Raw genomic sequence first — 27,602 nt, forward strand, 5'->3', positions numbered from 1 at the left:
AGGGACCATCTGTCGAGGCAAAGAGAAGTCAATTGGATTTTAAATTAGGCTCATTATTCCAATTTCAACATTAATTTTCTAAATCAGCTCATGCGAACTGGTAAGAGTCGTAAGAAGAATAAGGAAGGCAAATCCAAAAAATGAGAACAGAGATGGGTACAATCATGCTAATCAATCCTTATTCCCTTCCTAAATGTCACAAGATTATTTATTTGTTTCTAGGCAAAAGGCAATTATATTAACAAATAAAAAAAAAAAGTAGCTGCCAAGATAACCTTAAAACAGAATTATCAGAGAATGAAATCATCTATAAATTGGCCAACAAAAATGGTTTTATCACGTAATCATATATTTAACAGGACAGTGACACAGAAGAATAGTACGGTAAATGAATTCACTCCCTTCTGTTTACACATGTTAATCACATCTTTTCAAGTATACTACATGTAATTACTGGCATAGTCAAATATCTAAATTACAATCTTCAAAATTAACAAAAAAAAACTATTCAGCACCTAAAAAACTTTTTTTACCATGAAAAAAAATACAAAAAAGGGAACTTTATGCTTGCTGTACACTATGACTCTGTTTCTATCTCTTTTCCTTTTTCTATTTCTACACTTTGTGCGTAAAAATGATGAGAAACTGAGGGTGAACCATATGCATTTTATGGCTGTCTTTTCCCCCTTCGAATCACGGTGCTTGCTTAGGAGAGTAAAGCCTAGTACCAAGAACTTTGTACAGAGCAGTATCCGAATGAACAGAACCAGATGATCTCAGAAGCTTAATCTGACGTCTGCGTCTTTGACCTTTCCGACTCTTGTGAAGACCCTCCATCATCATCACCTTCTTCTTCTTCGTCTTCGTCTGCTCCATCTCCTGCTTCTTCTCCTGTTCACACTCATCCCCACTTCTTCTGATCTCTATATCCCCACATTGAACTGGTTTTTTCTCTTCGGTTCCTTCACTGGGGACCACATAGACAAAGCAGCCCACCGGGATATCAGTCAGGTTCATTAGTGGCTCTAAGGTCTTAACCACGGTTCTCATGGATGGTCTAGACTTGGGTTGTTGACTCAGACATTGGTGAGCCAGAAGCGCCATTTTTCTAGCCCCTTCATAAGAGTACTGACCCTCTAATCTCGGGTCCATTATCCTTTCTAGCTTATTAGGGTCCTTTAACAATGGTCTCGCCCACTCCACCAAATCCTGTTCTCTCATCGGACGGTTCTTATCCACTGATCTTTTCCCTGTAATCAGCTCTAGCAGAACCACCCCAAAGCTATACACATCGCTCATGGTCGTCAAATGCCCTGATAAATCAAGAAACAGCTTCATCTGAGTCACAAAACTTCGGCATATAATCATAAAAGGTTTAAACTTTATTGATGATTCTATCTGTACTCTGTACCTGAGGTGATGTACTCAGGAGCAGCATAGCCATGAGTACCCATCACACGAGTTGTGATGTGAATTTGGTCTTCTTCCGGGCCGTCTATGGCGAGACCAAAATCAGAGAGCTTGGCATTGTAATCCTGAGAGCATGATAATAACATGTCAGTCAAGTTACTTGTAGCAGATGATGATGATGATGATGATGATTGGACTTGAATGAACTTACTGCGTCTAATAAGATATTTGAGGCCTTGACGTCTCTGTAAATGACAGGTTGTGCTTCTTCGTGAAGGAAAGCAAGTCCTTTTGCGGACCCAATTGCTATCTTGATTCTTGTGAGCCAAGGCAAGGCTGCTAGGTAACCTGCATTTTTGTTTTTACAAGAATCAATAACCATATTGTGTAAGAAAACGAAAACAGGTTTTGCTTCCATTAAATCTCACCCTTGAAAAGCTTGTTCTCTAGATTGCCTCTCTCCAAGTATTCGTAAACCAGAAGCCTGTGTTCATCTTCACAGCAATATCCAATCAGGTTCACCAGATGGGGATGCTTCAGTTGCCCCAGAAAGATTACTTCAGCCTACACCAACAAAAAGCAATTAATTAGTTTCATTAAAAAATTTCACCACCATAATTAGTTTCATCTGAGAATTTGAGCAAAAGATCCTCACCAACCACTCTCTGTGTCCCTGTTTGCTATCTGAGTCCAGAACCTTAACTGCAACAACTTGAGCTTCCAGACCAGGCCGGAGCTTGTCATCAATGAAGCCTTTATAAACCTTGCCAAACCCACCTTCACCGAGAACACTGGATTTGCAGAAATTGTGGGTGATCTCCTTGAGCTCCTTGAGGGTGAAGATATGAAGATTTGAACCCAGAACAGAGTTTGAGAGATCACTCATGATAGAGAGCGAAGAAGAATTGCTGAGATCAGAGAGAGATAGTCTTCTCGAGCTCACCTTTCTGGAGGCCAAGCACTTATTCTTTTGACGATTATGATTATTGTTAGCAGAAGACAAAGATTGAGGGTTGGGCTTGAAACAGCCAAGAACGAGGTTTCTGAGGAGAAGTCTTGTGGAAGGCATAGTGATATGATACGAGTATTAATCTCTGTGCAGGCTCTGTGATTTTGATACCTTTATTTATCGGTATCTGCACCAAATGATGTTGAGGGTTTAGCTTATTTATAAGTGATCCAGCAGACAAAAATGGCTTCGACAAACTTTTTTATTTTTTATTTTTTGGTGTTTCGTGTGGGGAAATTTGATGACATCATCATCCCTGCTTTTACATTACACGCTGGTACCGAGTTATGAACAATAGCCGATCGTCAATGGGCAGGGAAGCTGCCAAGTCCCGGTGCCAACGCCCAACCAAAGACAAAAATGAAAAAAGACAATTATTAAAAAATTGGACGAGGTCACATGTCTTTTTTAAGCTTCTTCCACTTGATTTCTTGCTTTTTAAAGCTGGTTTAATTAACACGGTTTTATTTTTTATGCTCCCCATCTTATCATAATAAATATAAAATATTAGTTATTGTTAGTAACTTAGTGTCAATATAAAATATTAAATTTATAGCAAATCTTCATCAATTCTGTGACGGATCCAGAACTGTAAATGATGGGGCCAAGATATAAGCTGCGTGAGTAATGGGGGATTCCAATAAAGTTTAAAATTTTGTATAAGGAAAGATAAAGAATGAGAAGAAAATTAGAGGGGAAAGAAAATTAGGAAAGAAAAAAAGTGTCAAAAATAGTAAAAAAAATTTCCATTTTTGACAATCTCCCTCCCAATTTCCATTTCCCTCTATTTTACTTTCTACTTTTTTTCTTCATCCAAACCAATTATAGAAAAAAGTGGGAGAGTGTGCCCCGCCTAAAGCCGTCCCAGTTCATGATTCATGAGTTATAAACAATATTTTTTATGTTTCAAATACAGTTTTTTTTAAGATTTTAATGCACAAATTAAAGATTGAGAAATGTAATCAATATATTAAACTATCACAGATTATCAAATTTTGCCTTAATTTAATGTTTAAAGCATTTTCACTTTATTTATATGTACAAGGTATCAGAAGAAAAAAATAATAATTAATGTTTTATTCAACATTTAAGACTAAATTATATAATTTTGGTCTTCTACCTTTATACAATACAAACTTTCAGTTAGACATTATTAGTTTTAATTTTTAAATGAGTATTTTTTTGTATCAATTATTATCATTTAAAAGTTTAATATAATTTTTTTTATAAAATCAATGATGTTAAAGTTAAAAGATTGAAAACATATTTTATAAAATTAAAGGATAAAATTAAAATATTTTTAAAGTTAAAAGACAAAAAATTCACTTTAGTCAATATTTAAAAATGCATATAAAATAATTTTTTTTTTAAAAAAAAGCATGTAGCATGAAATGGAAAGAGTATATGCTCTTTTGGTCTTAGGTAGAGAACCAGAGAGAGAAGAAGTAATTTAATTCTATTTATAAGGTATTTGTCAATTTTCAATGTTCATCTTTACATTTTTATTCTTATTAAATATTTTAAATAAAAATATTAGTAATAAAATTTAATAATATTTATTAGTGACAAAAGAAAAAATTATTAAATTTTAAAATGAAATTAATGAGATTAATTTTTTTAATTTTAATAAAATATATTAAAAATAATTTATAAATAAAAATAAAGTGAGTACAGCACATTTCTCAAGTTCTAAATTCCTGTGGGTAATACAATACAAGTGAGGCCCACCTGATCTGAACATGATCTGTAGTAATTTGAACCTCAGCTTCATGTAAAGGGAAGAAACAATTGCCTTGCTTTAGCATGAGGAACACAACAGTTAACAAACTTTTAATTTCACACTATAAATTTATTCACCATTTCATATAACTTTAGATCTGAAAATTTTGCAATATAATTGTCATCATTATAAGCCTTGAAAATTGAATCAAGCCAATTGAATTGATTTCATTATTGGTATTGAAGTGGAAGTAATTTTCAGGCTTGAGATTTCAATATCATGCTCGATGTTATAATTTGAAGTAACATTACATTCCGTGCCTATCATTAATTTAAACAGTTCAGGTTGACTTTGACTTATACAAACCTATTTTTAGTTTATTTTCATATCTTAAATAATGTTTTCTTTTAATAGATATGTGTCAATGAAAAAAAAAAAGTTATTATGGAGAGAAGCTTCTTAATCATTTTCTGGACGAGTTTGAGACAGATTGTATTTGCGATACTGACATTTAGTTAGTTAACCAAGTTTTTAATTAAAATATATTTCGAAGTTAATAATTTAAGAAAGAGATATATAAATCTAACAAATTTCTTAAAACTAAAGATAAAATTGATAAGATTACAAGACTGATTTGGGATGAATAAATTAGAGAAGAATGAAAATGACAAGATAGAGTGACTGACCAGATAAGGCTCTTTACTTTGAACATTGAAGGCGTTGAATGCTTTGGACGATTCATACAATGGAAGTAGAATTTATGTCTTTTGTCTGTCTCTTTTTATTGTTCTCATGAAGGCTTCCTCATTTCTTCGTAATTCCATGTGCTTCTCTTTTTTGAGACTTTGAACGTTATTGCTTCCTTATTTTTGTTTATTTCGCTTTATATTATATCTTCTTCTAAAGTGACTTATTATTTAATCATTGATAAATGTCACCTCAAGGATGATTACTTTCTTGAGCATTATTGATTTACTAGTCGCTAGCTGTGTAGTAGAATATGTAATAGGTGTTTCTCTTTTAATCTCCTTAATCTGGTTTAAACCAAGATTAAATTCTTCCTAAGAATTGTTATTTAACATACCTCATAGTTTACACAATTTCACGTAATTAACAAGAGATTAAATAACTTCACTTCATGATACTTGAGTTCATAATTAATTTGTGTGTATAATGAAATTTGTCTCCCTTTAATTTGTTTCATTTTGGCTAAAATGCATAAAATTTTCCTAAACTTTAAAATAGTTGTATATGACTCCTATCATCTTTAAACGTTTAAAAGTCACTCCTCTATTTTATTTTTATTTTTCAAAACTTCCTACCATTAATTAAATCTATTATATTATTAATAAAGTTTGTCATATCATATGAATAAAATACACATCACATGACATGGAAAAATATTTTTATTAAATTTTAACACAATTTAAGGAGGGGCAAAACTGTAATCTTACATTTAACGCGCATGATAATGTTTTTATATTTTTTTAGTTCAATACCATTATTCTCATTGTTCACTATTAATGCAATTTAAGATAAAAACTATACTTTATTATTTTTTGTCAACTTTCAACTACAATAGCCTTTTATATTAAACAAATGAAAAAATTATAAAAACTGTCATTAATAAGGATTATATAAATAAAAATTTATCCCTTAATATTAAAAAAATTATCCTTTAATACAAAAAAAAACAATGTAGCATTGATAACCCAAAAAAAAGGATAAATGATACAATTTTTATACATTTATTATTTGCTTACATAAAATGCTATGTAAGCTTCCATGTGACTTCTCTTAATTTGACATGACAAACTCTATTAATATCATAATAGAATAATTAGTGGTAGGCCTTTGAAAAATAAAATTAATAGTTATGGAGTTAATTTTTTAAACATTTAAAGGTAAAGAGGATCATATAATACATTGTCTCAAAATTTAAAGAAGTTTTATATATTTTAGCCTTAGTTTTTTTAAGTTTCATGTCCTTTACTGAAATTGTTAATTTATTATATTAAAATTGTCAATTACTACTAGATGAATAATAATTGACAACTTAATTTAATAAAAGACATGGGATTTTAGAGTAATTTTATAATTTCATGAGACTTTTTGTATTAAAATTTCTTATATAGGAGTTGAAAATGATTTTTCTTAAGAAAATGGGAATTTATTTAAATTTTACTTATGCATACTTTAAAGATAAAACTACTCTCACATTATTTTGGTCAACAAAACATGGTTTTGTCCGAGACCAATAAATTTCCGAACACACAATATGAGTGAAACAATGGGATTAATGGATTATAAGCTTAGGAGGAAACAACCACTGAATTGGTGACTGGCTACTTTATAGATTTTGATTAAATTTAATAAAATGAATGGAGTGTGATTAACGTTTGTTTGCCCATGTTGTTTATTAATGTTGTAAGATGGGCCAACAAAAAGTTGTGAATGTATCTAAATTAATTGCTTCAGCCATCTGTTTTACAAACTAAACTAAATTACGGTCAACACATCCCCTTTTGCTTTTCTCTTTCCGTCCACTCCTTTCTTTTCTTTCTTGATCTCTTCCCTTTCCTCTTTCTTTCCCAAAAACCTTACTCAATGATGTAGTTTCTCTTCTTCTCTTCTTTTTTTTATTTAATTTCCTATTTTGGAAACAAATTCTTATGTTTTGACTTTAATAGAAGTGTATATATGATATCCATATATACCAATATACCTTGATATATTTATTTCATGATTCACATCAACTTTCAAAATTAACTAAACTAAGTATTGATATATTTTATAAATGGAAACTTTATTATTTATGTAATCGCATCATATAAAAGGACACGAGTTTACGCAACTTTTTTTTTGGGTATTATTTAGATCAGCTACCCGATATTTATTTAGGAAAAACGTAAATTTAATTTGGGGTTTCCATTGTTTAATTGGTTTTTTTTATTTTATCTCTAATTTTTATCTTATGTTTTGTTCTTGTCGCTTAGTTTTATTTAATTGGTCCCAAGTTGATTTGTAAATTGCAATACTTTCATTTCATATTTAAGTTTTTCATTAATTTTTAGGCTCAATTATACTCTTAATCCTTTAACTTTATATAAAATTTTAATTTAATTTTTTAATTTTATAAAGTATTTGTTTAGTCTTTTAATCCTAACATTGATAGTTTCAAATGGTTATTTTTTATGAAAATCATTGTTATTTTTTAAAAAAATTAAAATTTATATGTCAATATTTAAGAATGTTTTGTCAATTTTTCAAAGTTTAATATAAAATTTGTTAGGATAAAACTAACAGTGTTAGGATTAAAGAATTAAAAAGATATTTTATAAAGTTAAAAAACTAAAATAAATGTTGTGTAAAGTTAAAAGACTAAATGTATATTTTAGCTTTAATTTTTATTTATCTTTCATTTGTCTATTGATACAAATAAATACATGGAAGACAAGAATGATTATTATTTATTAAGACATTTAATTATTTACCTTATTCCTCCACAAACTATATGAATAGTACTTTAATTTGTTTTTTTTTAGTATAAGGAATATGCTCTACCAACAATAAAGATTATGCAACTCTCTCGAGGTTTTTTTTTTTTAAAAAAAAAGTTAGCATCGACAGCCTATTCATTCTTTCAGAAGTTCTAACAGTCAATTATATGAATCTTAAAAAAATTAAAGGAAAATTAAATGCTCACTTTTGGTGGGGGAAAAAATACCACCAAAGTGATCCGAAAAGGGACCGTATTTTTTTTTAATTGAAGACTGAAAAGAGACTTTTGGAAACAAAAATGGCGGAAGACAGCAAGTCATAACAACTTTGTAGGGTGACAAAGGATTGTAATGCCCCAAACAAGGTGAACAAATTAACAATAATACATAATTATATATTTATTTGCATAACCAAAAATAATATACCAAGTTTTTGTCCGACGAAACAAAAAGAAGAAAGCATGCGCACTGTTGAATACGCGGAAGAATTTCGGTGAAGACCCAGTCACATGAAAGCAATGTACTCTGACATTGTCAATTTATATCATCCACGCATTCAAAGTCAGGGAACATTTTCCACCAATCACTTAATTTTCTTACCCTCCAAATACTCAATAATATAATTCTTTCATTTTTTTAAAAAAAAATCTGTACAATTATATGTCTCGTCTCCAACATTAAAATGCCATCAAGTCTAATTAAAGGTGCTTTGTTTAATTTAAGTAGTCTTTTCAATCCAAAAGGTTCAAATATTTTAACATTATTGCTTAATACTATGCTAAGATGGAGAGAAAACATGGAATATTAAAAAACATAGAAAGGAAAACTTGAAAAAACAACTTTTGTTTTACTAACCAATGGGAAAAATCATAGTTAAATCATGGTGAGACTAATCATAAATAAATCACTTCATTATAGCATAAACTAATCGAGACATTAATTAATTTAAAAATTTACAGGTTTAATCATTCAGATTGACTTGAATTTTGATACCATGTTTTATTCTACACGTTGCCATCCTCCCTACCCTGTGCTCTCTCTTGCCTTCTCCACAAGGACCAGTCTTTTCTACCTTTGCATGGCTTTTTGAAATAGCCAACCATTATTTGATAAATTGTGATCCGAAAGGCAAAAAAGGAAAGAAGGGAACATAAAAAAGAAAGAAATGAGGTAGAGATAATATAAAGAGAAAAGAGAAGAAACAAACGGATAACAATTTTTATTTAATTAAACACGTGTCTATAAAATAAATGAATTAAGGCATTATTTATAAGTCTAAACCTTAACCTTAGAAATAAATGTAAAAAAGTTTAGAAATTTTAAAATTAAATGAAAAAATAACAATAAAATATTGAAAGATATCAATAATTCAAATATTACTACAATTAAAATAAAATATTTTTAATTAATAAGATATCTTACTTAAATATCTTTGATCTTTCAATCTTTTTAAATCTTCAATATCTTTAATTATTTTCTTTTTTTTTTCTTTTTCTTCCCATCAAATTGTCTTCTCTTCTTACACAAAGATACTATTTTTACCTAATATACATTTCTTATCATCAGGAAAGAAGCTCGGCACTTTTTAAAATATTCTTGTCTGGTTAGTTTTGGGTTTTTTCCTTAATCAGGTCCAGCCATCGCTTTAATTTTATTTCATATCTGTCTTATATGGTAGTCATGATGATTATTATTTCATGTTATCCTATCTAATTTTAAGAAAATTATATATCCAGTTTTGATTTTTTTAAATAGAAAAAATAACCTAATTTTACCTGGTTTATAAATATAAATATAATAACATAATTTTATCCCTTACAAAATTTACAGGGTTCAAGAAAAAAATAATAATCACACCGCCCACATTCCATTTTTTTTTTTATGAGCTTGGTCAAAAAAATTGTAACGATAATTATTATGAGTGCTGCCACGAGATAATCAGACGAATCTATTCATCGTAATGGAGTGGTAAGTTTAAATTTCTATAGCAATCACAATTAATTAGTCGCCATTTGAGACAAGGTAGCTCGCATTCGGTGCTCATCACATAACATGTGACCAAATTATGGCCTTTTATTTTATCTTGAAATGATCTCTTCAATTATTTTAAATTAATTTTAAAATATTTTAAATATTATATTTATTAATATAAAAATTATAAAAAATTTGATGTTAAATCTAGATAATTTAGAATACATCTAGATGATATGTAAAAATTATAAAAATTTATAACATTAAATTGAGTCATCCAAGTTATATCTGAACTGTTCAGAGTACAATTGAATAGTTAAATTATAAAAATTATAAAAAAATTTAATATTAAATCAGTCCATTCAAATTAAATCTATAATAATCAGATTGATAATAAACAAAATAATTAAAAAAATTTATTTTGATAAGTTTAATTAAAAATAAAAAAAATTAAATTTGAATTGTCTAAATTTTATCAGAAATTATGAGTACTATGGTTCTCATTCTTAGATGAGTATGAAAGATAATCCGGATTCAATATCAGAAATTTTTATGATTTTAACATTAATAAATATAACATTTAAAACTTAATTTAAAATAAACGCCAAAGATTGTTGCAGGATAAAACGAATGGCCACGATTTAGCCACATGCTGATCAGTAATCGTTGGAGAGATATTATTCACTATATATATATATATATGAAACAAATAGAAAAAAGAGAGGAGATTGAAATGATCAAAGTTCAATGTTCAAAATTCATACAACGGGTGGGGAGTGTGGTGGACACAACCAGTACGCAGTGCTCTCAATTAGCTTTTGAAAGACTTCGTGTTTGACGGGCATTTAATATAATATTTATTTTGTGAAGACGCACACACCCCAAGTCTTCTCTGTGTCTCTGTAAGTCGGCACCTTCAATTTTGACACATGTCACAAGTGAAAACTGAGAATTATATGCAATCATCAAAATACTAGGAATTGGACTGCTCATTAAAGTAATCCACATAGTAAATTAATTTCACAGATCAGTCATTAAAACATAAGGCAACCTACTAGTCATGATTAAAATATAAGGCGTTAATAATTAACTTCATGATTCAAAAAAAAAAAAACTTAATCTCTTAAAAAGTTGTACTCCGTTTAATTTAAAGTATAGGCAGTTTTTAATAATAATTTACATATCAATAAAATTTTTATTTTCATAAAAATGTATATTTGGTAGAATGACAACTAAGTTTTAAAGGGGCTAATTTATCTAACATAAGTCCCAAGCTATTTCAAAATACCAAGCAAGTCCCTTGGTCTTTAAGTTGTGTTTTGTCATTATTCTAACATATATAAAGATATGCTATTTTATATTTCAACTTTGTAACTTCATTGTGATAAATATAATTATTATTATTTTTTTAATTTTAACACAAAAAATACAATTTATAAGTTTAGCTCTTAATTTTATAATTTTAAAATGATAAATTTATTATTTTTTTCTAAATTTTAAGAGAAAATACGGATGTTAATGTTTAAAGTTAAAAAGTAATAAAGTTATTTTTTTTCTAACAATTGTAAAAATTTGCAAGTTTGGCTCCTAAGTTTACAATTTCAAACCAATAAATTTGCAACTTGTTCTTAAAATTTTAATCATATATTTAACTTAAGGGTGTTTTAGTCATTTTATTTACAATTTAGATTTATCCCAAAAAAAAAAGTAGAGACTTTATCGGTATTCTAAAATTGGTTGAAATTAAGTTGCATTAATTAATCTTCTTGAAATTTAGTTGTCATTCTCCCTATTATTTTCCCATTTTGTCCTTAGTTTTAATTTATGATGAGTAAAAAGAATATCATAGAGGCATTATTTGGGCTGCAAAGGAAGAACTCCAACGAGGGTGGGAGGCTATTGTTCAGCATTACTTGAGAGCATTCTTCAACGGGATTGGCCTTGGGGTGTTTCCGCGTTAATTACGTAGTTTGGTATGCCTTAGTCTATCAGAAAAAAGAAAAAAGAAAAAAAAAGAAAAAAACATCATAAATTCACGTTTACAATAATTTATGTTAATAAATACAAAGAGTAAAATGAGAGAAAAATTTATAAATATTAAATTGCTAATATTTTGAATCAAGATTATTTAGAAAAAAATGTTTATATTTTGAACCAGAGATAGTACATCTCTGTAATTATATTCTTATTAAATATTCTATATAAATGCCTTAATTATAATAATTGAAATTGAAATGCATATTTTTTCCAAAAAAAAACAAAGTAGGGATATTATTGAAAAGATAATTATAAAAACTATCCGAGATCCTACAAGTAGAGCTTCTAGCAGATGTTCTGTTTTGTAGTTCGAAGGAAGTATAATATAATTAAAATATTAAAAAATATTCACCGAGTAACATTTAAATAAAATGTTGCCCTCATCGACAAGTAAATAAATTAAAGTATTCATGGATAAACCTTACATGATCCAACAAAAAAAGGGGTTATCAAAGCACAAATCTAGGAAACGATTATTTTAAAACTCAAAAATGATGTTATTTCAAGCTTAGTTAGAGGGAGAGATAAAATTGAAGTGAGTCAATTCGTCTGAAACTCTTTGATCAGCCAGAGGACTTGTTTACCAGTAGAGCTTTAATGGCCAGCTGGGAATTACGGAATTTTATTTTATTTTTGGGGAATTCAATATTGGGAAAAAGTGGTGCGCTGAGTGTTGGAGTAGGAACGGAGAAAAAGGAGGAGGGACAGATCTCGGCTGAAGCCATATCTTGGTTCTTGACTTCAATTCACATTCCAGTTTGAAAGAATGTTAGCTTCCAAGAATTTCTGCTTTCTCACTATAATTATCAACTTCCTGACTTTCTCAGAAATCTCTTTGTTGAATTTGGTTGGTAGGAAAAGGCAACCGTTGATGCTGACCACTATTTTCATCCTAAATCTTCTTCCTTAACATCAGTTAAAGAGCATCAAATGATATTCCCTCTTATTCTATTTATAAATTACCTTTTTAACATATTTTACTATAATCAGTAAAAACTTTAAATCTCGTTTTTGTTTTAAAATTTAATAAATTTGTACTTCCACCTCTTAATGAAAAAAAACTATAATCAATAATTTTTTTAACATTTAATAAGGGTAGAAATGTAAAGATAAATATAAAAAATAGTGAAGATTGCTATAGATATGATTAAAATTAATCTTCTCTTTTTGCCTATAAAGATGATCAGAGAAGGACAATCAAGCTGACAAAAAAAGAGTAAATACACATTTACTATGAGTTTATATGGTTTTTCAGTCATCATGTGGAAAGTCGAATGCCAAACCCCCCCAAAAAAAAAAAACCAATTTAAATGCATTACTCACATTAAATGCGTTACTCCCCAAAAAAAAAAAACATTGATTTTCAAATGTTGTATCACCAATCAATTTTTTTTATCATTTTACGGAAAATTGCAATTAGTTCTTTAGAGTTAGAAATAAACCCAAGTTACAGGTGTAAGTGCTGTGGCTCCACTGATAATTAATTTTTTTTTTTGTAGAGACTGTCATTATTTTAACAACATAGCCAAGCATAATTAATTATTACTCCCTGTTGTTTTATTTATAAGGTAGAGATAAAAAAATTTTAATTTTATTTGTAAGACATGCTATTGACCTTTTAATCATAGATTAAAATATACTTTTGATCATTTAATTTTATACAAGATTTTATGTTAGTCCCTTAATTTTAAAAATTATATTTTTAATCCTTTAATTCTAACACCATTAGTTTCATTACAAAAAAAAAATTCTTTATGTTGAACTTTTAAATATTGACAAAATATTTTCAAATGTTAACTTATTAATTTTAATTTTTTAAAAAATAATAATAATCGATACAAAAAATAATCATTAAAAACTAACAGTATTAAAATTAAAATACACTTTATAAATTTAAGGAACTAAAATAAAATTTTATATAAAAATTAGAGGATCAAAAGAATACTTTAACCTTAATCATAAACTAGAAAAAATTTCTCATTTTACCTTCATTAAATGGTATTGAAAATAAAAGTACGTTTACTAAATCATGTATATTTATGTGATAACGTACATTTAATATGGGCTAAATTTTAAAATTATTAAATTTTAAAAAAAAGTTAAAAATTTTAAGCTAGAAGTAAATTCATAAATAGGACGGAAAGGAATAGTAGTTTTATGGTATGAATGGACAAAGAGGCACAAGAAGCCCCTAACTTCAGGAAGCAGGATGGCAATAATTAAGTGTTAATTATACATAAATATTAATTTGATATACGTTAATAAATGTTAATCAGGATGGCAATATTTTCCTGTGTATTTTTTTAAATCTAGATGACATGTTATTAAATAACCAGAATACTAACTTATATGTCGCACAAATATATATTTATATATATGATAGACCAACAGTCTGCAGCATTTTGCTGGATGTCTCTAGAATGCTGGCTCACGTGATATCATAAGGGTGAAATCCATTGGTATGATAAATTGTAATTACTAGTAAAACAAATATTTGAAACCTAAATACAGACAAACAATGCATATACTACAATATAAAGCATATTTATCAAATTCATTATTTTTATAAGCCAGATTGTATAACGACTCATGATTTGTCAGGGCAAAGCTAAAACTCAAATTACTATTTACTACCAAATTTTCAATTCAGATGCACAAACGTAAAAATATATGAAAAATGCTTCATCCCTAGATACAGGACTTTAACACTTTGCTGTAGTCATTCATATAAGAATCCACACATTCTCCCTTGTATTGAATACCTTTCTCAAGAAAAATACCCCTAATTACTATCACATCAGCATCCAACTATTTATTCTTTTGCCATGTCACCATCAACTTGACCAAAAATGCCACATGAGCACCACAAGGGCATTTTCGCAAATGAATAAAATTTGAACGCCAGTTTTGCAGAAACTGAATATTATAGGGATTCTTTTTAAATTTCTAGAATAAAGGAATCTAACAACATTATTATGAAAATATACAGTTAATTCTTTTCCCCTCCAAAAAACCGAAAAAAAAAAAAATCCTGACTCTCACAAACTACACATAAATTCTAATTTTTGGGGCATTTTCTCTTGTTTTTAATCATTGAAATTTAATAACAGTAAACAATTACAGTTGAAGGATTTTGGCAGCATTATATTTAAATATCTGAGATTTTATTAAAACGGGTAAATCACACGTATAAGCGTAACTACATTATTCAAATCAAACTTTGTATTGTAAATCACAACCACCACCAATAAGCCAATAAATGTTTTTAATGAGTTCGACATTATTTAAAAAAAAAAAAGTATACGCAGGACCAGCTTTTTCTATAAAGTGAAAAGAGTATGCAATCCCTACAAGCAACCTGGAAAAAGACAAACAGATTTTGAACAAAATTTAAACTCATCAGCCCTTCACGTTAAGCATGCAAAATAGCATGCTGAAAGCTACGGGAAATGAAAATAATTCTTACATAAAATATCATGTTTTCCATCTAAAACACATTTCCTAAGGTAAAGGACCCATGGAAGAATCAGCATCTTCACATCTTGCAGGAAGATGAGAACTTTCTTGCCCTCCCTCGTATACTAAAAGCTCAATGGTGCAAATCATCCCTCACAGCATAAAAGCAGACTATAACAACAGAATTTGTACATATCAATCAATCAAAATTTGGAGAGAAAAATACCAAAATTTTGATCTCAACGCAGGAGCAGCTTCAATTTTGGAATTGAAGAATTTCTCGACAATTTACAACTGTTAGGACAAGAATAAAGGTAGAACCTGAGCCATTTCACTGGTTGATTGGCTGTTTGAGGAATTCATCAAAATTAGGACCATGAGAATGCCCATACTCATCCACAAAACGGCCACACAAAAGCTATGTACACCAACCACCCTGCAGATATTCACCACCATGACTACCCTGTTGAAGGGGAATCGTAAAACAAAATTTACATGGCTCACTTGATATAATAGAAAAGTGTTTCATTACCTTTTGCAGACAGCACTTGTAGCCAAATCTTGAGACATGGCAAAAAAACAAATGAAAGTCATTGAGGAAGATGGACTTTGTCATTTCTCCAACACAGTATGCTATCTGAAAACGAGGCTTCCATTCTGCTGCACTCTTAAACTTTCTATGAGTGACTGATAGACAGATTTCAGTGCCCTGATATCATTCCCCTGCAAAAAGAAATGTAGATGACCAGCAAAAAAGGGTGATTCTCGCATGGGATATATCATTCATTACAAGTCACTTAACCAGTCACTTCCACAAGATAATTCCATCGATAGACCACAGGGTATCCTATCAAAGAATGCCTAAAAAGTCAAAAACCAGGAAAGCATCAATTCCATTTTCTACATTTTCACCCGATTAATTTATAAGGCATGAGCTCTGATCAATCTAAGGGATTTTGCATGAAACCATTGTAAAACAAATTAATGCAGAACAAGCAGAACAATAGAAAAAGAACTGAACAAAAGGGACCAGATGTTTTAACAACCTATGTTCCAGCCGGATCACTGAAGTTCTTGATAACATTATAGATCAAGAAAGTTTAACTACCTGCAACTTTTGACGATATTGCTCGGCCAAATCTGGGGGGCAATGTGCAGCAGGGAATCCCTTAGATGCAAAACGAACAAGAAAATCATCGCCAAATTTGTCATACATGAGCTTCTGAGCTGACACAATTTCTCCGAACAAAACAAGCTGAATGAAATGAAAGAAGAAAATGACTACTCAAATTTGGAATAATCTATTCAAAGGAAACCATTAAAAGATGAAAAGATCAACAGCAATTATCAGAAATTAAATTATGTTACCTCATGCATGCAACAACATACTTGCTGTTAAAAAGTAACAAATATCAATAACTGGATGATCATATATGAGTTTAGACCCCAAAAAAAAGAAAAATAGAAATAGCCCTTAATGATTTGATATTCATTCCCGTATGTAGAACCAACCGAATGCTCAAATTAAAAAATAAGATTTAACAACAGTACCCCACTGCCCGCTATAAATTGGTGGATTTGTTGGAGTCAACTATGATCAAAGAGTAAAATGAAGTCCCGCATGGAATAAAATGAGATGAAAGAAGAGCATATCAAAGGAAAGGACCCATATACCTAATGTCATAAGGTTGTCAATTTTGAATCAAAAGGTGGTATGAAGCTCGCATATATATATATATATATATATTAATATATGTCCATTGAAGGCCTAGTGAAGAAGAAGGCCTAATAGGTCATCTTAGTTTCTTTGAATCGCCTGAGACCTAGAAGTGATATTAAGAGTTGAGGCTCGAAAGGCACACATAATTTGGGAGACCGTCACTTAGTGCAAAGGGCTTTTTGTAAAACATTGGCTCAATGGACCCCTGTGAGGTGGATTGTAGTTAGAAGAGAAGAAAAGGGGAACTATCTTGTGTGAACATGTGATGGACTCGCACTTGAGATTGTTGGAGTCAAGTGCGAGTGAAAAACAAGTCATATGTCGATTCAAATTAAGATGGAGTGTATATAAGTGAAAAGGATCCATAAACCTAAAATAACATCAAATCCACTTGCATATTTCCTTTCAAAGTCCAAGTACAAACAAAGCCCAATGGATCTCTTTGGTGCCTGGAACTCCCCAAAGTCCCAATAGGATCATCAATTACTGAACCTAGCTGGAACTAACCCATAGGATTTGCAGCACATTCAACTGTAACTAGCACAATCCCCTATACTGTTAAGATGGCATTTGGTGCAACAATAAAACGATTCCCATACCAGATCAGTTTCTGAGGAACACAAGTCCCAGAATTGTCACCCTAGATATTGTGCAGTTTAGTTTGAGAAGAATCAGAAATAATTGACGAGGCATGCAGCAAAGTTGGAGGTTTAGTTTGAAGATTCTCAACAATCTTAACCAATAATGGTTTAATCAATAATTGTTGGCCACAGGGAAATAACGCTTAAATTATTAATATCATCACAACCCATGAAGTACGGGTCCACTGTTCACCGATGTTTAGGCTCATCGCACGTAATATGTTGACACTACAACAACACACTGCATTGTGTGCCCAACGCACTAACATGTCAGAATACTTCTTTCCAGCTTGAAAGAGGCACAGAAAACTTAATGAACTTGCGCTGAATATGGATCAGACATGGATGGCCATAAGAAGGCAATGCAACCAATGCGTAATCTAGAATAAAAACAAGAAAATTGTCTATTTTTGGGGGGTGAACATAAATAATTTAAATACAAAATTTAAAAACTTTTATTAAGTGGATTCTTTTCGTAAAAAAATATGATGCTTAGAACTCAGATAATAGCAACCATTTTTCTTTTACAAAATATGAATAATGGAAAGTAAACAGTAAGATAAGATAATGTATACGTGCAGGCATCCACCATGTCCTCGTGTTTATATACATAAGACATGTCAACATGAGCATCTTCACAGTTAATAAATCAAAACCCAGAATTGCCACAGCCACCACTTTCTAGGAGGGACGGATCTAGAAGCTAATGAATGGGGGGGGGGGGAATTGAAAATAAAACATAGAATGGGATGGCCCAAATCGATTTAAAAGTTTTTACAAGCAAGACTTAAAATGTTCACCAAAGGAGCATACAAGTGTTTTTTTTAGGGGGGGCCTCCTTCCCCACTGAATCCGTCTCTGTTTTCTAGACAGACGGAAACAATGGTGAACAATAGTGAATAGTGCGACTTAGGAGGCTCAACAAGAGCTCCAACGATTTTGCACAAGAATAAGGATTCCCATCCTAATAAAATCCAAAGTGCTACTCCCCCCCCCCTAAAAAAAAAAGGGAATAAAATGTCCATATCTTGCGGAAATATTTTATTTACAATATCCTACAGACATGTTTCCATTGAGAGGGAATAATAATGTGTATTCTTCTCTAGCCTTACAGTACTCTAAACAGATGATAAACCAACATTTCTCCTTGAAGGGCAAAAAGGATTAAAGTCATAAAGTCAACCTTTTAGCTAAATATTTGACCTAGACAACACAAAAGGACACCAAGAAAGAGATTTTTCTTTTTCCACCACAATAATCTCGGACAACAGGATTACAAAAATTTAAGATGAGCAAAGAATTTGTAAAGCAACAGTAAATAAGACTCACAGTGTTTGCATCATGGAACTCAAAAGATCTGTCAAGCACACTGTACAAACAGCAGTTTGGTGCAAATGTCTCAATCATAAAGTTACGGAAACCAGGAACCTGTTAATCATAATCCCATTAGTACAGCACCAAAAAAAAAAAAACATTCTGATAAAATCAGAATAAGTAGAAGCATGTGGAATTTACCTTCTCTTCATAAGGATGGGAACACCAATCTTTAATTAATCTAATAAATATCTGTACACATGCCTACATTGTGTAAATAAATAAATCAGGTTCGGGTTCAAGATTATTTCAGAAGTACTAAAAGGAGAAAACCTACAACTAAATAAACTAGCTGTCAAAACACATACCTTTCTCACAAGAATATCCCTATGATTACAAGAAGAGTGCAAGAGCAACTGCATCACTTCATTCATGTACGCAGTACTTTTTGGGGAAAGAAAAACAGAAGATAAATCATGTGCAGTTATCACATGCAGAAATGTATACAATGTTCGCTGAAGTTCTTGCAATTCACGGATTTCCTACGAGAAAAGAAAATATGAATCTTAGGTTACATATTAGCAAGAAAAATAAGCCAAACCTTTTTCTGTCTCAAAAGAATGTAACGAGTCTAGAACCAAACTCCTAAATGAAATGTAAACAATATTAAACATATTCAGTTCTCACATCAAAAGACAGCACCCAATGTTAATCTTAGCTAAAAATTGCAATCAGCATACAAATGGTAAGAAAAAGGAGAAAGAATCATTACATGGTATCATTACAACATAATAATGTATATTGTACACATGACCAAGGCAACAATATGGCTAAATTTAAGCCAACATCTAAATAACGGATGCTTCTTGAATTACAAAAACTAGAAATATTACATTACAGACATATCCAATTAAGCAAAACAAGTTGCTAAGGGTTAAACTAACATCAATTTTTTTCAGTTGTTTTAACATGCATGGAACAGGGGGAGGGGGGAAGTATTGACAAGATTGCAGAACGGGAATAAATTTAGGAGCCAGTCATCAATCACTGCTTCACTAATCTAGAGATCCATCCAATTTGCATTTTATGATTCCTCGAATTGCAGCAAGTGAAATCCATCAAGGAAAATAGGCATTTGATGAAAAAATAGACAACGGTAACAAATACTCTTTCACATACTTTTTGAGACAGTTGACAAACAATAACAAAATCATGGAAATAAATCACAATAATTGACACAACAAATATATAGGATGGGCAAATTTATGCACTATAAGGGCTTCAAAAATCAAAATGAATCAATATTTTCATACCTCAGTGACCGCTCCAGAGCCAAAAGGTAATGATTCTCTTGGAATAATGCTAAATATCCTACCAGCAACAGCTGGAAATATTTCCTCCAAAATGTCACGAACCAAAACATTGAACTTGCAGATAAGTTGATTGAGCAACAAAAGAAAACTGACCATTTCCTTTGGCTGCAATAACACATTATCATGACATCATAATGTTTCTCTCCCTATTTAAAATTAAACAAGAAAGAGGTGCAGAGTAGCAAACAATTCAAGAATTCAACGCACATGTCAGATCAAGTTGTATTGAAATCAACGTAACAAAAGCATTAATCAAACACATCATTAACATAATATATATCTAAAATGAGAAACACACATATGGTGGAAATATGGCCAATATTATTCCAGTTATAGCTTGCTCCATCTTTGAATGAAAAAAGGACCCCATACTTCTTACAGACAAATTCATCAAGATCCTAAAGCTCACTCAATGTATACAAAATTTCAGAATAAAATGTAACATGCTGCGGAATTTGATAGCAATAGCAACAGAGGTAAATGCACTAAACAAGATAATATGAAATGCTCTAGGCATGAAATTATCCAAAACCCCATAGAGTACAACATGCATCAGCTATTTGAGAAGGCAAACATTTCAAACACCATAAAGCCCTTGAGAGAAAACAGAGCAGAAAAATGACTATGCTATAATCCATGTTAATCACAGAGAACCTAACATCAACGACCATGCAAGCAGAAATATGTGTAATGGAAAAGATCAAATATCACCCATGCACCAACAATCAAACAAGAAAATTAAGGGTGAGGGGCCTGTGGCATGGTCAAAGGTCCACGTCTGAGGTTGGTGTTTGGTAAGGTGACAATGATCATAATTAGTTTGGTCATTCTTGAGTCCAGCTAATAATAAGAATTTGATATTTCCTGGTTTTGGTCAAAAATTTCCACAGTTAAATTGTTGGCCAAGAGAATTTGATGAATAAATTACTCAGCAGTTTTAAAGGTCTGATATTTTCTAAAAAACAAGTATCTTAGGTCTGGAATCAGATATGATATATACCTCACTTTCTGCAAGCAACTGCTCCAATGCTTTTGGAAGGTATGGGAACACAGATGCCCCTAGTGTGTCCACCATACGATGTATAAAAGATGTGACCTACATGGCAGGTGTAAATATTATGCAACAAATACTGATGACTTACAAGAGAAGCACTGATTCCTATATCTAGTTCTTACCTTGCTTCGCAAAGGTTCAACTTTTGGAAAGACAACGAGAACTTGGAGAAGCACATCCAATGTCTAGGTCAAAGAAAAGAAGAATTAAGACCAAAGGGCACAACTTTGAGACAACTTAAGGAGCTAATATCATAATTACAGCCCCACAAAAGCATTCAAGAGGTAGCAAATCATAACAATTACATACAATAATTTAGGCAGAACCCACTCACGCACACCACATAAGTGGGTCATTTTCAACAGAGGAGAATAGGGTATGAGAAATAAAACATCTAATTGTCATCATCTAAAGGCATAAAAAACGTATACAAAGGCATCCCACAATTTACAAAAAGAATCAACAAAAGCCATAAATTAAATATTACAACGATGCTCTCTAAATAAAGGAAAATGAAACTCCAAACTATTCTTCTGAAATCCTTTTTCTAGCTTCTTAACCACAGAAATGAAAGAGTGCAAACGCATCTGTTAAAATAGTTATTCTTATCAGGCAATACAAACACCTGCACACGCTGCCCTTTTACCCCTCTCAAATGGTTCTATGAAATACTAACCTTCTTGAACATGAGACCAATTGCAGGGCGACTAGCAGTTACAAGACGCTCACTGAAGCCCTGCCAAAAAATGACAAGATATGTTGGAAACGTATCAAGCTTGCGACCTTTTCAAATTGAAGATATTGACTTCACAATCATAAAAAAGTAAAGCTGCTCATCAATTTAAAGAGTTGTAAGCTTTCTGGGTTTTATGATGAAAAGTAAATGACATAATTAAGCAGAAAAACACAAGTAGAAATTATCAAAGTACCTTGCTGAGTGCATTAATTGCCATGATAATTTGCTGGATAACAGCAATCTTGGCATTAGTCTCCTCTGTACTCAATAACTTGCTATTAATGAGCAATTTCTCAACCTGTATCAAAAAAGCACAAGACATGTACAGAAATGAAACCCAACTGCAAACAACATTTTCAGGGAATGGGGAAGGGTAGAATATCTAAGAAATCATAGATTTAACAATTTGAAATTCAAGAATAACCTGTTGACAAAGAGGATTGAGCAAAGATGATAGGTAGTCAGATTGGTTCTCAAGTGGGACATCTTCCATTCCAATCAATAACCCAATTGCCTGGAAGAGAAAGATACTAAATAAATAAGCCATCTAACAATGGCCTCCACAAAAATATTTATATTGCTGAAAATATGTAAAATGAGAATACCTCAAAAATGTGGCTGCCATCTTCTGAGCCTGATAGCCCTTCTGTTGTGTAATCCAAACTGGTGAATTGCATAACAGTATCACGTAGGCCCTAGGTGTTTAAATGAGATGATGAGATATGGATTAGTACATAAATGAATTCACACAATAACTAAAGGAAAAAAATAATTGTAGGAATTGAAAAATCTTGTTTAAAAAACATGATAAGATTTAAAGTATAGAACAGTAGAAAAGGTATATCTAGGGACAGATTTTGTTCTGCTACCTGCAAAATTCTCTCTATGAAAGGCACCAACTTCACTTTTAGCAATTTGACAACCCTCATAAACAAATAACTGGCCCTTCGCCTTACTTTGACGTTCGAATGATGTATGCCTCTTTCATCAAGAAAGGCAGCAAGCACCATAGGAACATACTGGGTATTATCCTGAACAAACTTAATATATCTTGTCGCTGTTTCCAAATACACTAGAGCAACTAATCTATTAGAATGGCAAGGAAATCTTGTTGATAATAGCATAGTCACCATCTCACTCAACAGACCACTCCCATTCCGCATAGCTTCATCGCTAATTGACTCGCCAAGTGCATATAAAAGAGAAAGCGCAGCTTCCACCTCCTCAACATTGCTGTCTGAGGTAGATGATATAGCATTTACCAATGAATTTCTGATAAATAACTGTGTCACTTCAGGCGCAACACGACCCACACTTCGAAGAAGAACAAATAAATCCTTTCTAAACTCTACCATTCTATCTTCCTCCTCCTTCCCAATTTTATCCAAGACATCAAGATTGTTTCGGTACCCAGGGTCATAACAGATCAGAGAAAAAATGACATCCAGTATCTGACCCACATGAAATAGCTGTTTCTCCCTCAAAGGAGTAAAGCTTCTTAAAGTGGCAACATAACTCGAAAGAAACTGAACGATATTAAATGTAGTGTCTACCTCACAATTCTTCATCACATAGAAAACTGAGGGTAACACTTCATTTAGCAGCTCCATAGAGATTCCTTTAGCAACCTCAGAATTTATACGCTTAAAGCAATCCAAGACCTCAGCTGCATACCCAGTGAGTAATGCTGCTATATCAGAAACCAACTCAGAATCACCATCCTCTGCTACCAATCTAAATAGGCGACTAATTTGAAGGCTCTGCAACAGTGAAAGTTTAGGTTGTGGTTCCATTCGCTTGGAAACTACTGCTAACAAGCATCTGACAGCTGCGCCACGAAGTTGATCCGACAGCCCACCAACCAAAATCAAATCAAACAATAAAGGAATAAAAGCATCGTTCACAATCAACCTGATATCTATCCATGAAATATACCTTCTCATGGAATCTAATGCGCTAGTACAGAGTTCTTGATCAGAACTTTTATACATAGATACAATGTCATACCATGCTCTCACTATCTGGGCAACACACTGCTCCCTCATTGCATCCTTAACCCGCCCAGCAACAGTCAATTCTTCAGGGGCTCGCGGATAGTCCAAACTAATTAGTTCATCATCCAACGCATTCAAAACCCGGCAGAACATATCTATCACCGCATTCCCTTTGCTCAAATGAGGGAGAAAATCCACAAATACAGACGACCAAATTAGTGGGTACTCAAAATAAATCAAAGTAACCAAAACCTGAGCAAGCTTATTCTTAATAAAAGCGGGGCCTTCCAAAACCCTCACCAGGTGCTTGTCATTGATCCGTTCAAAACACACTATAGAAAATACAGAGCTTCTAATCATATGCTTCTCGTCCGGGCTCATTGATGAATATCGAGCTCGAATAACTTCCTGTAACGCCTGTAGAGACCAAAACTGCACTTGAACAAGATTTGAAAAGCATAATTTTTCAATACACAAAGTGCAAATTGATGGCTTCTCCTTAATTTCATTACAAAAATTTTTAGCCCGTTTCTTCAATCCATCATCAAAAGCCCCTGACTCATCAAACAAAATAAGAATTGCTTTGTCAAGATCATCCATTGGACTCCGAAAGAGAGCACAAAGTCTAAAATCCAATAACTTCGTGTTCAGTTTCCATATTTTTCCGTGAGGCAAAAATAGACGGATAGGGCTTATGGCAATGAGAGAAGGTTTGCGGAGGGCTTACCGGAGATCGATGGGAATGAATTCAAGGACTAGGGTTTTGGCTATACCTCTTCTAAGTCCCTGCTCACTAGGTTTTTAATGTCAAAGAAGGGAATTAACTATACGTTTTGCCAGGAAATCGCTGCAATTTATAGTTTCGGTTTTTTTGTTTTCAATTTTTAAATCGAAATATTCTAAAGATCTTTTAAACCTTAAAACGGAGTACAATAAATCGAAATATTCTAAAGATCTTTTAAACCTTAAAACGGAGAATAATTACTAAGATCTTTTAATAAAGTTTATTTGGATTTGAAGCAATAACTTTCAATAAAGTTAGTTCCAAGTTTTAATAAATTTATAATTATAATTTAAATTGGTTAATAAATTACTTAAATTTATCAACAGCATAACCCCAAATGCTTTTCCACTTTTACACTTTTACAAAACTCAATATTACTTGAACACACATTTTTCAAAAAAAACAAAAAAACTGTTTGCAAGCACATTTAAATGAAATTTGATAAAATAGATAAATTTGGAAGTCGAGGTTGGGGCATTTAACAAGAAAAATAAATGCATATCTAATTTTATCTTTCACCGTACAATCCTTGACATTATACGATAAGTTTGTGACCTTTAACTCCTAACATTGATGATGATCATGCATCTTCATCCATAATTTCAAATATAACTTTTAATAGTGAGATGAATAAAGTTGGCCATTTAATTAAACATTAGATTAGGTGACCGAACAATTAATTATGATAATTTTTAATATTAATGTATATTAAACTATTTATTTATTTTATACTTTATACAGTTTTAATATTTCAAGTTTTATATTATTTGTACATTTTTATTATATAAATTATTCAGTATATCAAATTTTATATTTTTTATATTTTTTAAAAGATCAAGTTTTAAATAAAAAGTTACATATCATAAAACTATGTCCTTTAATTTTTAGTAATTGTATGTCTAAATATACTTTTCATTGTACATTAACAAAAGAATTTTAAGTCTATTAAATTAATTAAAAAAGCATCTAAACATAAATTCTACTATAGCAACTTGATTTTCACTAACTGATTTTTATTAAATGATTTTTTCACAAATTAGTTTTTGGTTAAAACTGGGAATATGGGTCAAATATATGGGTTAATCTGAATAATATTTTATAAGGTTAGGTTGAGTTCAAAAAAAATTAACCCAATAAAAAAAATTTTTTTATAGCTTGAAATAGATAAATAATAGGATTTAAATTCTTTAAAGCTGGGATTAGTGATTTTCTATGAAACTTTCTTTATTAACAAAAGGAGAGAAGATTTTATATTTTATAAAAAGAATGTAAAAATACTTTTAGAAAAAAAAAAACTTCACATAAATTTATTATTTCCAGCTCAGAAGATTTTTTTTTTTTGGGGGTAATATTCCAGCTCAGAAGATTTAAATCCAAACGACAGTTTGTTGTGAATTGTGATCAGTCTGTGTATTGGGCTTCGTTCATTACTGGCCCACTTAAAGTAGGGGATCTGACCGCAAGTATGCAACAATAGAATGGGGAATGAAACAATGAATAATTATATAAAAATAAATTATTTATTATAAAATTTGGAAATATATTTTATATATCCTTGATAAAATTTATTTTGAACCAGCTTACTATATTCTTGTTTCTTTTCATTTTATTAATTTTATTTTCTAATTTTTTATCTTTTTATATCATTATAAACAATTATTTTCGTTATATAATGAAAATTTCTAGGTAATTATTTTCTTAAAAAATATATATGATAAATATTAAAAAAATTAAATTAAAAATAACCATTAATAAATTAGAATGCTTTTATAAGAAAATAATTATTTTTTAAATTCAAATCCTATTGAACTGTGTAGAAAAAGACTGGCTGAATTTTTAAAAAATAAATATAAAGCACAAATTGTGTGAAAAATGTTTCACATATCATTTAAAGGATCAAAATCCTCTAAAGGTTACTCTCTAAAGTTTCTTGAATTTGAGAACGTTGGAGTCGTTAAATGAATCAAATGACAGTATATGAGTTTGATTTTGTTTCACAGGCGGCAATATAAATAATGTACAATCTACACGCAAAATCGATGAAAAATTGGGAGCATCTGGCACGAAATATTACAGTATTGAGGCCACTTAATTAAACAAATATATCACATGGTTTCATTTACACACACACATACATGTGGTAAAATCAGGAAATTCTAGAAAGTGAACTTTAAAAGATTTTTTATCTTTCGTTTAAAAACTATAGAGGTAAACAGTGTAACACATAATGAAAGTGCAATTCCTCAAATTAAAATACAGAACTCTATTAAAACCAGTAAGGTTCAAGTACAAGCACAAACATATTCAGAAAGATCAGAGACCAAGAGTGCCTCTTAGCTACGTACAGAGGGAATTCAAAGATGGGAAATATTCAACCGAGGATGTGACATAATCACAAATAAGGCTTATTGATATGTAAAATCTCATTTCAATCTAGGATGACTAAAATAAAATTAATTTCAATGATCAAAAGATCCAAATACCCTTTTAAACATTACCAATATCACAGTCAAATGCTGTTGCTAAATTAACAAGTGTTATTATGAAATTAATAAGTAATGTAATTAAGTTTAAGGAGTCATGAGTTAATAAGTTAAATAGTTAATAAATCATGTTATGAAATTAACAAGTAAAATTATATGATTGATAAGTAATATAGTTCAGTTAAGAAGGTTAGAATTTAACAAATTCTATTGATGAATTAACAAATAAAAGTTATGAGATTAACAAGTCATGTTGAGAAATTAACAAATAAAAATTACAATTAACAAATAATGTAGGTCAGTTAAAAGAGTCATGCATTTAATAAGTAAAAAGTTAAGTGATTAATAAATTTTATTGAGGAATTAATAAGCAAAAATTATGTGTTAATAAGTAATATAG

The 27,602-nt window shown here is 30.8% G+C and overlaps 2 protein-coding genes across 3 annotated transcripts; both read right to left on the minus strand.

Annotated features, from left to right (window-relative positions):
- Window positions 1-380: 380 nt before the first annotated feature.
- Window positions 381-2,528, minus strand: LOC129291143 (putative receptor-like protein kinase At1g72540). Its single transcript, XM_054928352.1, has 5 exons — window positions 2,066-2,528; window positions 1,839-1,974; window positions 1,622-1,758; window positions 1,412-1,535; window positions 381-1,313 (listed from the first exon to the last, which is right to left on the minus strand). Exons 1-5 carry the CDS (start codon window positions 2,477-2,479, stop codon window positions 694-696), a joined length of 1,431 nt encoding a protein of 476 aa, XP_054784327.1. The 5' UTR covers window positions 2,480-2,528; the 3' UTR covers window positions 381-693.
- Window positions 2,529-14,953: 12,425 nt separating this feature from the next.
- On the minus strand, window positions 14,954-24,740 carry LOC129290863 (exportin-T). Of its 2 annotated transcripts, XM_054927925.1 has the most exons (15): window positions 22,811-24,740; window positions 22,547-22,636; window positions 22,366-22,455; window positions 22,135-22,239; window positions 21,882-21,941; window positions 21,328-21,390; window positions 21,152-21,247; window positions 20,092-20,256; window positions 19,147-19,320; window positions 18,980-19,042; window positions 18,794-18,892; window positions 16,212-16,358; window positions 15,636-15,826; window positions 15,425-15,539; window positions 14,954-15,274 (listed from the first exon to the last, which is right to left on the minus strand). In XM_054927925.1, exons 1-13 carry the CDS (start codon window positions 24,533-24,535, stop codon window positions 15,737-15,739), a joined length of 2,967 nt encoding a protein of 988 aa, XP_054783900.1. In that variant the 5' UTR covers window positions 24,536-24,740; the 3' UTR covers window positions 14,954-15,274; window positions 15,425-15,539; window positions 15,636-15,736. The 2 variants fall into 2 exon arrangements, with proteins under 2 accessions (XP_054783900.1, XP_054783899.1); XM_054927924.1 differs by having other exon boundaries at window positions 14,954-15,539.
- Between the last annotated feature and the right edge of the window lie 2,862 nt (window positions 24,741-27,602).

This window comes from Prosopis cineraria, unplaced genomic scaffold (genome assembly GCF_029017545.1).
Source record: "Prosopis cineraria cultivar Desert tree isolate PC_DT_omini unplaced genomic scaffold, ASM2901754v1 PC13, whole genome shotgun sequence".
Lineage (NCBI taxonomy): Eukaryota > Viridiplantae > Streptophyta > Magnoliopsida > Fabales > Fabaceae > Prosopis > Prosopis cineraria.